At 37.8% G+C, this 15006-nt stretch overlaps 1 protein-coding gene across 1 annotated transcript in view; it reads left to right on the top strand.

Moving 5' to 3' along the window:
* LOC126183926 (paired amphipathic helix protein Sin3b-like) overlaps window positions 1-15006 on the top strand; it is a 280872-nt gene that overhangs the window by 203316 nt on the left and 62550 nt on the right. Inside the window, exons 16-17 of the mRNA XM_049926273.1 lie at window positions 9658-9809; window positions 10016-10199. Coding sequence (XP_049782230.1) covers window positions 9658-9809; window positions 10016-10199 — 336 coding nt within the window. The remainder of the gene's footprint in view (window positions 1-9657; window positions 9810-10015; window positions 10200-15006) is intronic.

The raw sequence follows: 15006 nt of genomic DNA, 5'->3' as shown, positions 1-15006 counted from the left end.
CAACATGATGAGAAACAACAGACAAAAGATAGTTTTGGTGCTGCCAGTGGAGCCCTGTCAGACTCGGGATGATATAGATGGATCTTGATGACATTTCAGACACTACCCTGCATTTCCATTGGCGACCTTTTCAGAAGACTCTGCACAACACTAATTGCTGGGGTTGATACTTGAACATTCTCGGAGGAACGTAGCTTCTACAAGGTGGACACAGAGGGTGGAGCAGTGTCCTGGGGCTGACCCCATAAGTTTCTCACTTTTCAATTCAGAAATGGTTGAACTATGCATGTCAACTTCTGAAATGTCTACTATGCCTTGAAACACGATGATCAATAACACAGTTTTCAAAGCTGCTGTGACGGCAGGACTTATGAGTGTAGAACTTAGACCTTAGGCTACGTTCTGTTTGTGCAGGAAGAGGGGAGGGGTTGACTCCAGAAATTTCTCACTTTTTCACCCACCACAGAAATGCCTGTACATACTTTACATATCAACTTCTGTAATGTCTACTGTGTCATGAAACTCAGTGATAGATAACACAGTTTTCGAGTCTTTGTTCAGCAGTTTTAGAATAGAGGCCCCAATGAGAGTGTTAGAAACATTTTAAGTTATAGCATCACAAAGCATCACAGCACTGTGACTTAAATCATTGGAACATTTGACTTGACACTATCGTGTGAGTCCTCTGAGCACTGTTACCCACAGTTCATAAGGTTGCCTAGGCTGCTTTTTCAGCCAAAAGAATTTGTACCTAGCAGCAGCAATATGCACTTTTGATTCAAAGTGACTGGACAATTTGGAAACTTAACTCATCGTCTGTCACTTCATCAGGATGAACCTATGGGATTAACTTGACAGAAAGACAATACACTTTCATGCTTATCATGTTCAAAAAATGAAAAATGCATTGGTTACCTGTTATGTTCTAGACTGGAAATGCCCTCTACACTGGGACACACATTACACCAAGTCTTCATTTGCCCCACAAATTCTCTGTCACATATTGTTCCACACATGTAACAGTATATACAAATACAACTCTTGATAGACAAGAAACAGCTGTAGGTATAGAGCTGTGTAAAATGACCAGTCTAAATTCTGAAGTCTGAATACAGTTACAACACCACTGTCTGCAGAATGCAAGTTAACACACTTTCCGAACTCAAGTCTGTCAGTAGCTCGGCAGAGCAATGAATTGTCGACTCTGTATGCTGGAGATGGTAATAGAGCACTCACTGGAGATTTGGCCCAAGTCAGAACTCACACAGAACTTTCTCTCCTAGCCTATTTCATAACAGTTTCACTGTGGTGACATCTGGCAGCTCCAGGAGGTGTGGTTCTTGCCTCATCTGGATTGGCACTGCTGGTGATGCAGCTCGGACATGTGGCTTCTTTGCTGTGGTTGAGCTCGGTGAAACATCATCGACTACCGATAAAACACAGTAACAACAACTTTGAAAAGCAGTTTGGATGCCTTACAAAGGATGTTGAGCAGTGTTCACTGTGAAGTTGTGGTCATTGGACAGACTTCACTCTGATCTGATTCTTGTGTTATTTGTAAATTTGAATGTTCATACAAGAGTAGAATTTGTGTTCTGTAAGTCACTGTCCTCTCTGTGTCATGGAAGAGGATTTCTGGCTTTAGTGTAGTTGTGATCTTCACTTGCGTGACCTAACAGCAGTTATTAGCGAGGGCTTGAGGGTGCTTGTTAAACTTGCCGCTATAAAGCCTGAAGACTTTTAGACTTCATTATTAACTGCAGTAGTCTAGTTGTAAGTCATCTGTTACTTCTTCTTTTAGGTTAAATGTTGAAATGTCTATTTATTGAAATAGATGATTTTATCTGCCAACTTACCCATTATCAACAACAGTCCAGACCCTTCTCAACAGGACTATTTTGTGCAAATAAGGCAGGAAAGAGAACACCTGAATGAACCTGGATCAGTGGCATCAGGTTTGAGTAAATGCTCATGCTGATTCAACAAGCCGAGCCAAAGGTAAAGAGCTTCGACAGCATGATGTTGTGAGATTTTTTCATGATTTTGAAGAGAAGTTCTTCAGTACTGACAGGGAAATGTTGTTTTGTAAACTATGCAAAGTAAAAGTTAGTGCATAAAACTAATTTAACGTGCAACATCACTGTAATACCACCAAATATGCCAGCTGTGTGTAGAGAAGTGCTAAAAGTGAAAATAGGCAAACACTGTTATTTGAGCAGACAGGTCCAGCTTCAACCATGCAATCATTTTTCAAGGACTTGTGTGAGATGATGGTATACCATTGGAGAAGCTGAAGAATAAACACTTTAGACAGTTCTTGGAGTACACAACACATGCAGTTTCAGATGATTCTACATTGAAAAAGAACTATTTATCTGTGTGCTATGAGCAGATGTTCAACAAAATACAGTTTAATATCGCTGACCAAACGTTCTGGGTGTCCATAGATGAAACCACTGCTGTGGGTGGGAGTTTTGTAGCAACTGTTGTTGGTGTTCTAAAAGTTGATGGGCCTTTATAAATATTCCTCCTAACATGTGGAGCTCTCAAGAGAAAAAGGAACTCAACAATTGCCATTTTGTTTGACAACTCTGTGGAGCTACTGTGGCCAGATGGTGTGAACAGAGAGAAAGTTTTGCTGCTAGTAACAGATGTTGCTTCCATACACAGCTGCAGCAGCCAAGGGGCTTCAAATTCTCTACCTTTGTATGATGTACATCACTGGCCTTGCACATGCATTACACAGAGTTGCAGAAGAGGTGTGATCAAATTACCCTGATGTGGACAAATTGATTTCCTGTGGCAAGCAAATCTGTGTGAAAGCTCTGTTACAGGTGCAGAAGTTCAAGGAACAAGCACGTTCACTAGGCCTCCACCCTCAGCTTGTTCTTACACAATGGGGTTCTTGGCTTAATACTGCTGAGATTTACTGCACCAAATACACCAAAATAAAGACAGTCTTTTGTGACCTTGAATCAAGTGCTACCAAAACTTTGAAAGAGGTCTTTACAAATACCTCATCTGGAAACTTGGCATACATCAACATCAAGTTTTCCATGGTATCAAAAGCCATCACATCACTGGAAGCTGCTGGTCCTCAACTGTGTGACATCCTGGGTATTTTGCAACATGTGAAAAGTTGCTGGGTCAAGCTAATGGTCATATGACAGACAAAGTGAACAGTAAACTGCAGTGTGTTCTCCAGGAGAATTCTGGATGTTCTAGTGTGCAAAATTAATGACAGTCTTTTTGGTAATGTAGCAACATTTCAAGACAATGAACTGACACCGGCATGCAATGACTTTGTCACATTCAGATGTAATGTGGAGATTAGCTTTTCCAAGTACAAAACTATCCTCAGTGAGTACTGTATCTATGACATAAACCTGGAAATGCACGTGATCCTGTGCCACTTTGCAGAAACTGAAGATTGACAGGACGTGTTAACTAATTTGAAATGCTGTGAACAAGTGATGTGCAGTAGTAAAAGCCTGGTTTTATTTTTTGGATAATTGTTGTTGTTGTTTTCACTGTACTTAATGTTTTTTCAGACGCGTGCAGACATTTCAAAAATAAGTGGTAGTAGTTTCAAACCCTGCAAAAGTAAGTACTATACTCACAATTTCTTCAGAAGTTAATCTTGTATTACATGGTATATAAAAAAATCAACAAGAACTTACATAAAGTTATACTTTATTTTTACAGTCATAAATACTTGCATATTTTGTTGTTTTTTAGGTCATTTACATCCGGGCCTTAATGACACGTGCATGATCAAATCAAAAGTTATTGAGGCATTTTGTGTAGGCGACTGGCACTCTCTGTTCCCACTACTATGCAGTTGTAAGTGCCATACAAAAAGTTCTCTGCTCCTGGCAACAGGATGGTCTGCAACTGCATCCACTTTTACCCTCTTCAGCCTCCCCTCTCTTGCCCACGCATTGCTGTAGTGGATGAATCTGATTCATTGGAAAGTAAAACTTGCCATATTCGTACCACTCCTCTTCATCAACCTGAGCTATGAGCAGAGTGCTTTGGCCAACAATACTGAAAGGCATCTCTCGACCTTACAGAAGAAGCAGAGTTCGCATATACATGAATGAGATGAAAAAGAAAAGTTTATTGTTAATTTTACTACTGTGATAGTAATGAAAGGAATTCGTAATTAATGTTCCGGCAACATGTTACAACAGTGACAGAGTTGATTATTCAGTTTCTCCCGGCGTATTTCTTGCTGGAACAGTCCACGGGTGTACTGCCGGTCCATAGTGTCCAACAGGCTCAATATTTTGGCGATCAGACCTGACGCCATCGTCAGGTGCGCTGACGAACTAAGCTCCTGATGGCAGGCGGCCAGTATATATATCATAAAACTCTGGTTTATGAGACATTCAATTTAATTCTCATAACTTTAATGTGGAAACATGGTTCATGGACAATCTATAAAATCGTGTAAAACTATCAGTCTCTTAAATGCTAGATGACACTTCAGATAAAAGATCACAATTTGTTCTGTGTAAGTGTGTTGCAGAAATTGTAACAAGCAACAAACATACCATAGATATGGCATTACCAGTGTAATTGTTTGAAAAACTAAATTTATTACTGGTGGATAAAATGATTAGTCACAAACTGTTTCTAGAAATTTCTGGTAACAGTTACATTTGATAACTATCTCCATGATTTTGTTTTTGGAAATTAAATTATATCAGGCTGATTTTCCATTTACCTTACAGCCTTTCTATGTTATTCTTTAGCATGTTTGGGAATAGGTTCTACTTAATCTGACTCGTGTCTGTCTTCAGTGCAGTAATATGATCAATGCAAATAATTATTCTAAACTGATTTTCTCTTTGATGCTGCATAGCTGGCCTGGAAATTATCATATGCACCTCAGTGTATTGTACATTTACATATTTTGTGACAAGTTTGTTAACAATTCATAAATAAAAATATGTTTTAAGATTTTTTTTAGTTATTCTACGTGAGAAGTACTTCACTTAAGGGGAGTTGGAATGCCCTATCCCGACAATGTTAAATTTAGTGACTTGGCTTCCCTGTATTTCAGGAACCACTGTAGCCATTTACATGAAACTTTTACAGGACGTTAAACTGTATGTTCTGAGTCTGCTGAACGACAATAATTGCATTTCAGTGACTGCTTTTGTAAATACAATTTTTTAATTACATGGTTAAAATAGTGTTTACTTTTTTTATGTGTGTTATCCTAAATAATTTTAATTATACATAACATTATGTTGTTCTTTTAGTTCAGTAGACTCAGGATATGTATGAAAATTTGAATACTCTACTCAAAGTGGTTTCTGAGATTTAGGGATAAATGCAACAGAAAATGTAAATTTTCAGGAATGGCTTCTAAAGTTTAAAAGACTGTAACTCACTTAATATATGCTTAATTTTTTATTTTATTTTTAGTCACTCAGAAGCACCCTGCACCATACTGTATATCATCCTCTTGATCTTCTTCCAAGATTTTTTTTCTTTCTGAACTTCTTTGTGACTCCTTTGTGAGCTTTATCAATGCAAACCTTGTCCGTCCAATCAAGTTCTCTAATGCAGTTTGCTCCAGGATTAATTCCCATATGCTGTAGCATTTTCACCCTACCAATTTTGCCATCATGAACCCATTGGCTACTGCAGCCGTGCATCCATCTAGCAGGGTCAAGCGCGCCGTTGAGGCTGCGTAATCCTGTTACCTGTGCTAATGGCTTTCCCCATGGACCGTTGCCTGTGGCTCAGCTCGCTGCTTCGCTGAGCACAGCGTGTGCTGAATATTTCTCAAGCCAGGGCATCCGTGGCTGTCTTGCCTTCTGAGTTTGATCACTGATGTATCTCGATACGTTTTCCATGGCAGTGAATCTGCAGATGAATTACTGCACACACATGATGTGCATTGGAACTGCTAAAAATCACTATAATGAATGATATGTAGAATTAATTATTATTAGCTTTGTCATCTTAAGTTTACTGCAATTAATGAAAAATAATTTCACACCAGACTCGTTTCGCTTTTATTTACAAAGCATCTTCAGTGTTCACTGGTTTTCCTGCTTCATGTTTACATCCTTTTCACACTACTGCTTTCCCTCTCTTCAATAGTGGAGGTTGACATGAAGCAGGAAAACCAGTGAACATAGAAGATGCTTTGTAAATAAAAGCGAAAAGCGTCTAGTGTGAAATTCTTCTTCATTAATTGCAGTAAGATTAAGACAGCAAAGCTAACAATAATTAATTGTTAGAGCTGCTGCGGAAGATGGCCATGCAAACAAACGTGATGTTTGTTTAAATCAGCAATGGAGCACTATGCTGGTTTTAATTTTATGCTTAACGTATGTAATAGATTTAATGGCGTCTGAGAAATGCAGTTCATGTTTTTGAGAGTGCAGTAACACTTCTGTAAAATTGCTTCAAAGTCAGAAATCGTAAGTGTTATACAATTTTTGTATTATGTTATATTTTTTATTTCCTTTTTGTTGTCCTTTACTTTTAGAAAGTTATCAATGTCGCTTCTTCTCTTCTGAGTATTATAGATGGTTAATAGTTTTGTTTAGTGTGACACACCTCAAAACATGGCACTACACATAGTGGTATGTTGCATGCTCTGCATTTGTATCTCATTTTTCGGCGCACTTTCTGCTTCGAGCATACTGCACACCGATGCATTGGCATACGTTTCTTCGAGTTTTCCATTTCAATGACCTGTGTAAAATACCTCCCAGTAAATCTAAGAGGATTCTCGTCTTCAGAGCACCTTCCTCTGCCAGCTTTCCTCTTTTCTTTTGCATAAGTTTCAACAAGCTCTCTTACCAGACACAAATGAAATTCTGCTAGTTGCATTTATCGTCCTGTTACTACTCTGTGGAAAGCATGGGCATTTAAAATGCGCAGATCCAGTACGTGGAAAAAGAACTTTTTGTAACACTTGACAGTCTTTCGTACTGATTGCACTGAACTCAGCAGCATGTCACAGCGGTAAACAGCACCCACACTCTTGTTGTAATCTGCAACACGTTGTGGTTTCCTTAATCTTTCACCTGTCTTTCTGTTTGTCTTTTCCATCTCAACCATTTCTGCAGTATTACCGGTTGTCAGCATCCACACTTCTCTTTTGTCACACCATTTCATGGAAAGGATCAGTGGACATAAACTGTATTTCTCCTCATTTTAGTTTGTTGGCATATTGCGTCTGTTTTTGTGAACAGTACCACATGCGTTTGTTACATGGTTATGAAGCCAAAGGAACAGGTGTGGGCTTGAATACCAATTATTGACATAGAACGTATGTCCCCTTCCTAAAAGTGGTTTCTTCAATGTTGCTACTATGTCGCCACTTTTCCCCAGATTGTGGAAGTCAATTGCAGTATTTGTGCCTGTGTAGACAATGAAATCCAGGATATAACCCATCTGGCAGTCACATAGCACAAATGTTTTTATTCCAAACCTACTTCTTCTGGAGGAAATGTACTGTTTGAACAATAATCGCTCTTTGAACAACAAGAGGCTTCCGTCAATGCAGAGCTTTTGATATAGATGAAATGCGCTGCAAAATGTTGCGTGAATTTTATCAACAATATACCTAATTTTAAATAACCTGTCTCCTTCATTGCTGACAGAGTTGTCACTGAAGTGAAGCATTCTTAAAATTAACAGAAAACGGTCCCTGGCCATAATTTCACCGAAAACAGGAGTGTTCAAGAGTATGTCTGTGGACCAATAGTCACTGATTTTCAGCTTTTTCACACGAGCCATTAGGATACAAACAGCAGCGAAGGAATACAGTTCCCGAAACCCGTTTCTTTCCATCTGGACAAACGCGAATGCTCTGATTCTGGTGTATTTTCTTTCGTATGCAAAAAAAATCTGTTGGTTTCATCTGCCACAAATTTTGTCAGTTCTTCTGTTAAAAATACTGGGAAATATGATAAAACACTTGAATCTGGCCCTAAACCACTGTTGTGTCCAGAAGCTGAAGCATTGAACTCGTTCATGAATGGACGAAAATCACTTTCCTTCCAGTCAAACATGTCGCTAAAGCGAGCTCTTTTCAATGGCACTTCACTATCACTCTCAGACCCATCAGATTCTGAATATCCCTCCCTTCTTGACAGATGCATTGTTCCAGCTGAAGTACACGGCACAGGACTGTTACTTCGAGATTCAGTTGGAAATTTCATTCTCACTATCGCTTCTAGTGAGAATTTTGAAGATTTATTCATCTGTACAACGACGATGGCATATCATTTTCTTCTCAAAATGTTAACGGTATCAACGGTCAGTAAATGCACAGACGAAAACTGCAACACAAGAACACAGCAGCAAACGCTTACGAGACTTCAACCATGCCAGCGGAATGCTGAACAGCTACTAGGCGCTTGGCACGAATATACAGCTGGGCGCGTTAACATGGCCAGAGGCCACGGGAAGAAGTAGTAGCACGCCTCAACACGTCACGAGCACACAGGTGCCACTAAGGTGGCTTGCGTAAACACAGTCAGAATACCAGGTAGGAGAACTGGTGGTGCCCATAAATACGCGCGTTAACACGTCCAGAGCAGTTAAAGGGTTAAAAGCAATAACAGCATCACTGCGCCCCCCCTCCCCCCTTGTCCGCACAATAACAGCATCACTGACCTCCCCTCCCCCCCTCCCCCCACTCTAGTGTCTTCATTCCAACAAAAACATTTTTAGGTAAGCAAGTCCGTATAAGATTATTGAACGACTCATTCGGATTTTGAGTCTGACCATGCAACAGACACTTCTTTAGTAATTTAGGATTTGCCACGTCTCTGTAAATAGATTTTATGATATCCATGACTGCTGCTGGGATGGAATGTTTATGGCTGTATGAACTGTTTGAGTATTGGGCACTGCAGTAATTGTGCTATGAATCGGGTCCAGGAGGGCAAAGGTGGTGTACTGGTTTATCGTCAGTTGACAGTCTGTGGAAGAATGTAGTCCATACTGCTTGCTTCATTTTCAACAAATCCTCAGTATTATTTTTAATGACCATCCCATAATACTGCTGTAGTTCATCAATCATTTTGTCTGCCAGCCTGCCTCTTATGGTTTTACCATCAGAAAGTTTCTTATCTCTCAAGCTTTGTTTCAACTTCCTCAACCTGGTGCCCATCCTTTTCTGGACATGACCAGCATTTAACCTTTATAACACAGCAATCCACAGGCTTCTATATATAAAAAAATACTGATTTTATTAGATCTTGAAGTAATGCACATAAAAATTTTAACACTTTCAACTGGTGCAGATTATATTTAAAAAAATAAAATAAAATACTTCCCATGTGAGTTTCTAAGTCATATATATAACCATTTTGTATTTAGAAAGTTGCAAATTTTATGAGATAAAAATCCAAAAATGTGTTAATTTTTTTTCCTGTTCTAACTCCACTTAAGCTCTGTAGAAGAACCATTAGCATAGCTTTTATAAAAAAAATGTGTATTATGCAGTCTTGCTTTATGTGGTGTCCTACATACTTGAGAATCTCCCCATTATGGATCTATGGAAAAAAGTAGATGTAATTTAATCCAATCCAATCTACCAAATGATTGATGTTTTAACAATTATTATTCTGTTCTGGCATACATTACCCGTACTTGTTCTTAAACATTTATTTACAGACGAAAAGACAGATGGCAGTAAAGAAAATACAAGCAGTAATGCAGACCAGTCATGCAGAAATATCAGCAGTGAAGATCTCAATGATCAAGAAGTACCTGACATTAAAAAGTCAGATGTCAATCTACCACACCATGCTAAATCTTCACATCCTGTAAGTCTTTTATATTGCATTCATTAGCTGTGATTAATTCTATTTTTTATTGTTATTTTGATGAACTGTACCTGCATGTAGTTTCTTTTAACTAAGGCTAATGTTTAAAACTGATTTAGTCTCTTTAATATTTTGAGCTCAATTCCTGAAATTATAGAAACTTTATTTTGGTTAATATCATCTAATTGTTGTTGTAAACATTACAGGGGGAATCATATACACTCTTTTATGCTAATAACTATTGGTATCTTTTCCTGAGACTTCACCAAATTCTCTGTGAAAGACTTACAAGGATGTATGAAAGGGCAAGATTTCTTGCTGCAGAAGAATGCATGTACAGGAGAGATCGAAGGGAGTCAACTGCTGTGGCATTGCGATTAAAACCAAAGAGTGAGTATTCAACATCTAAATGTTCAGCTAAATTGTGTATGACTATGTGTTGTAATGTGTAATAGGTACAAAATCATTTCAGAAATACTTGTATCAATGTTGATTGTGTCTGATGATCATTGGGCGGGTTGTGTGTTGAGCTTTAGGCGTTAACTTAGTTCACCTTTCAAGTCTCTTGCCTAAGAATAATGTGAAGTACATACACACAGTGGAACAAGTTTTTCAGTATTATATATCTTTCCAATTAAATAAATACAATTCATAAGTGGTGAAAATGTGCATGAACTCCTCACTCATGCTGAAAAATATGTCGTGCACAGCAATCTTTGCCCAGATGCTGAATAAGAACATAATTTGGAATAAGTTGCATAACACTTGAAAAATAAAATAGAAAGTTGGTTACAGTTTTGTATTAACAAACTTAATACATAAACTTTGGAGTATACTTAGACATTGCAGCTTCTGCTAGAGTGCTACTTAAAACTAATGTTATGAAATACTCATAAACTTCTTGTAACTATGGATGCCAGAGATGCTCAAAACATTTTGTGTGCACGGAAATTTATTGCCTTTCCTTAGAAGAATTGTAATTCACAGTATATTGTGGTGGACAGATGTAGTGTACAGTTGACGTCAGAGAAGCATAGGTAACAAATGTACGACATGCGCGCAAGCCCACGCGCGCGTGCACGCACACACACACACACACACACACACACACACACAATTGCATTGTCCCAACCATCTACATTGTACCAGTGCCACAGATCGAGCATTGTTGTTGTTGTTGTTGTTATTGTTGTTGTTTTCTTTATTCCTTCCAATATCGGTATTCCACTCATACTTTCTATCATCGTAGATACAAAGCTGAATTTTCGCAGCTGATTCCTAAGTAAAAAATTTATCAGTATTGTGTACAGTGTTGTGATGATAGATTATTTATTTTTAGTCCAGATTCCAGTGATTACACTGGTAACATAAACACACAAACATGTTCTGGAATTTTTAAGAGGGTCTTTTTGTTTGTTTGTCATTTCCATTTACTTTTTGGGACAATTCTCTCACTAAAGACTTTCACTTATTGTGTTTTAAATCATTGTTTTTTAACTGGGTAATAATACGAAAATTGACATATTAGATTTGGCAAAGTCAGCATGAGCCATTGGCAACACAATGGACTCTAATTTGTATTGCTTTGGCATTGTCACATATCAGCAGTTGAATGTTGTGTGACTAGCATTAAATGCTTGTTTGGCACTGAATTTAGTAGAACACTTGAATCATTGAAGTATAAACTACAGGAATTGCAGAGGATTCTTACCCACCATATGTAAACAGTTCATTCAGCATTTAAAGGCCAATTTTTCCACTCACCATATTCTCCCCAACTTTTATTAATTTTATGCCTGTAATGATGTAAGGCATTACAGGTTATAAATACTATAATTTTGAAAAAACTAAAATTCTGTGTGAGGTCACTTGACCACTTTATTTTCTTTTACACTTGTTTTTTTAAACTGTATTGGTGTTTTTTTATGGTTTGTTTATAATTCATCCTTGTGAAGCCCGAGCTTCCTCTTTCATGTTTCGCAGTAGAAAGTTATTTTTCTTCTTTGTCCTTTCTCCTTGAATTTGTTGCAGACCATGCAATCCATTATTGATTTTTGTCTTTCACTTTGCATTATAAGATGCCTGGTCCCATTTAGTCTCTCCTTGGTGTCAGATGGTGGTGGTCTTCCTATTTTCTTTGAATCTGTATTTCTCACCTGGCTGACTAGCTGTATTAGATTTCTTCTGCAGGAAAGGTGAGTCTGCAGTTGTTCTCCACATTTAGTTTTGTGTATTGAGTAAAGACTATAGCTGTTCACTAAAGCAACTTCAGTCAGCCAGAACAATAATAATTATTGCACTAGAAATATACAAATGCAACATGCTTTTAGTTGTGAGATCTTTGTACTAAGTGCTGCTATGTGCTTCATGAATTCCAACAAATGGAAGTGACAATAATGGGAATGTGTTGGACATTGTCCATCATCGAAGCAATAGTGGAACATCATAATGTCTGATGTAGTCCAACTGTGAATCAGAAAGGGTTAAGATCCCAGGAAGCCATCACGCTATAGAGACTTTTCCAATAGACCAGTTTCCCATATTTCACATGCTGAAGAACTTCATGCAGTAGGAAGGAGTTCACTTACTTTGTGTTTTGTAGTCAATAATATTACTTTTGACAAAGAGCAAAAAAATTTCCAACGTTGTTTATGATTAACATATTTTTAACCTCGTAATTTTGAAACATCATGTATATCTACAAGCATAGATTTAAATCTGAGTCTTCTGTTATGCCTTTCCTACCCTATGTGGGAAGCTTACTGTCAAGAATTTGACAGATTCTCAGCAAGCACAAAGTGAAAGTGATTTTTCACCCTCCACTGAAACAGCAGTAGTCGTGGGTCCTGTTAAATATGATTTGATGCTCCGGAAGGCTGGAGTTTTCAAGATCCCCTACAAGCATGGCCTTTCGTACATTGGATAGATGACTCATCAGTCCATGAAAGGTCACAGAACATCGTAGGTAAACTCAGCTCTTACAGCCCAATGAATTGGCTGTGGCAGAGCACTGCATTGACACTGATCACTCTATGCTGCCAGAAAATGCCAAAATTCTAGTGTCAGCTTCATGTTTTTGGGACTCTGAGGTGAAAGAAGCATTTAAAATTCATTTCTTGAAGAATTTAATTAACAGATATTGGGGTTTCAGCTTCGTCAAGTCATTGAATCTGGCACTTTCTTAAATAAACTTGCAAAGACATGGCCACAGTGCAGCTCACAATGATACATTGTCTTCCCAGCATGCATCAACCCTATAACCACAGATTCAGTTCATGCACATGTGCACTTCTTTGTTGGTGATCAGTGTTTCTGTCACTTGTGCATCTGTGACTGTATGCGCAGTGGTACAGTCCTTGGTTTTAAAAGAACGGAGTGAGTGCTATATTGACAGTATTTTGGCTCACTCTGAAGGTGGCAAAATGGTACACTGGTAGAATATTAGACAAAAAAAATGTAATTTATGGGACTGCATGCCAAAAATTTGATTCAGCACTCTGAATCCCGTATTCCAAAGCAGATTGACAAGGGGAGAGCATGGGGCAGGTCTCACTCATTTGACTCAAACTGTGTTCCTAGAAGCAGTCAGATGACCCTTTCAAGTTCTTACAATATCTTACCTGAGTGGGCCCTAGGAAAAGCAAAATGCTCTAGAAAGATTTTAGAGTTGAGTTTTTAGTGATTAGGCAGCACACGGACTGATAAATTGCTGGCTCAGGTGTGATTCTTGCTGCTGCATAGGATGATCAGGTGCAAACATACAAAACAGAGGACAAACAGCTTCAAAGAAGAGGACATAGAAGAAAGAAGACACTTGGGAACATGTGTTCAAATTTAATAAATGGGTAAATTAATAGACATAACATAGATTCCTTAACTTTTATTGGTACTTCTCTGAAGATTCAGTTTTATGTAGAAGTATAGGCTTGCTTAGCAGATACACAGGAAAATTCTTTTAAATTATACATGACCATCAACATACCTTTAACAGATTCAGGCAAAATACCTTTAACAGATTCAGGATACAGCGTATTCCTGCCATCAGTCCACTGTGTTTGTAATGAGCGAAAAGACTCTTTCTGCATTTGCATTGTGCCCTGATATACTGAAAAAGTATTCGGCAAGTTCTAACAATTCTGAATGATGATCGACAGACTTACTTTCACAGAAATACTTGGCCTTGTTTTAACTACAAGATAACCCACTAAGTTCAGGATCATTACTGTTCTGTCTCAGCAGTTGCCTAAAATTACAGAATTAGTCAAAACATTTTACATCTTCAGTTTTGAAAAGCTCGACATTTATGTTGTAAATACAAAAGGGTGTTTCAACATCACTATATGTATCATATTCCCTACTCATCTGACATATAGAGTCATCATTTTAAATATTCATGCCACAATTGATACAGCAACATAACTTTCTCCAAAAAAAGTTAATCTTCTTTATTGAAGCCTCCCTCTGTTGCAATTTCCAGCTTCTGTGTAACCTTCAGGGAAATTAATTTTTCATTTAATCTGTCCTCAAGCATCTTACATACAGAATATAAAATTTCAATCACAGATTTGTCTTCTTTTTGCAGTTGCAGAATATTTGAATTGAACGAAGACATCAACGTATGCAAATGCTATATGATGGCTTCTCTTAACCTATTCTCAAGAAACTGAAATAAAACATTCAAGGCATGAGGAGCAATTGCATTGTTTATATTGCTGTGAGCTTTTGTTGTGGCTGATAAAATTGTTTTAGGGACATCTGAATCAAAATAAATAGCTTTATTTAATTTAGGCATGTAAACCATTCACCTAGAGCTAAAATGATGCCTAACATAATGCAATGCTAGTTTCCTTCTCCAGCAAGAACTCTGTGACTTAAAGCAGAAGCAGATTGCTGTTCCTGAAATAATGCGTGTATCCTAGACATTGAACCGCAAACCTGAAGATTCTTCTTATGCGTCTGACTGGTAATATAATGTTTCAGATCTTGGTCACCTAGTGCAAGAAATTTAAAATAGTTCAGTGACTCAGTGACATGCATTTCCTTTTATAATATTTATATAAATCAAATGATATTTATGTATGCCATGTAGAACTGGAGAATTTTATTGCCAATTTTTCTCATTCAGTTTTTCATATATAAATAAATTGAATGACTAAGAAACTTTGAAATAAAACCATGACAATAAAACAATCTGCCA

The sequence above is a fragment of the Schistocerca cancellata genome, chromosome 4 (assembly GCF_023864275.1).
Source record: "Schistocerca cancellata isolate TAMUIC-IGC-003103 chromosome 4, iqSchCanc2.1, whole genome shotgun sequence".
In the NCBI taxonomy this organism is placed as follows: domain Eukaryota; kingdom Metazoa; phylum Arthropoda; class Insecta; order Orthoptera; family Acrididae; genus Schistocerca; species Schistocerca cancellata.
Note: the sequence above shows the minus strand (reverse complement) of the source record. Positions and strands in the feature narration are given on the sequence as shown.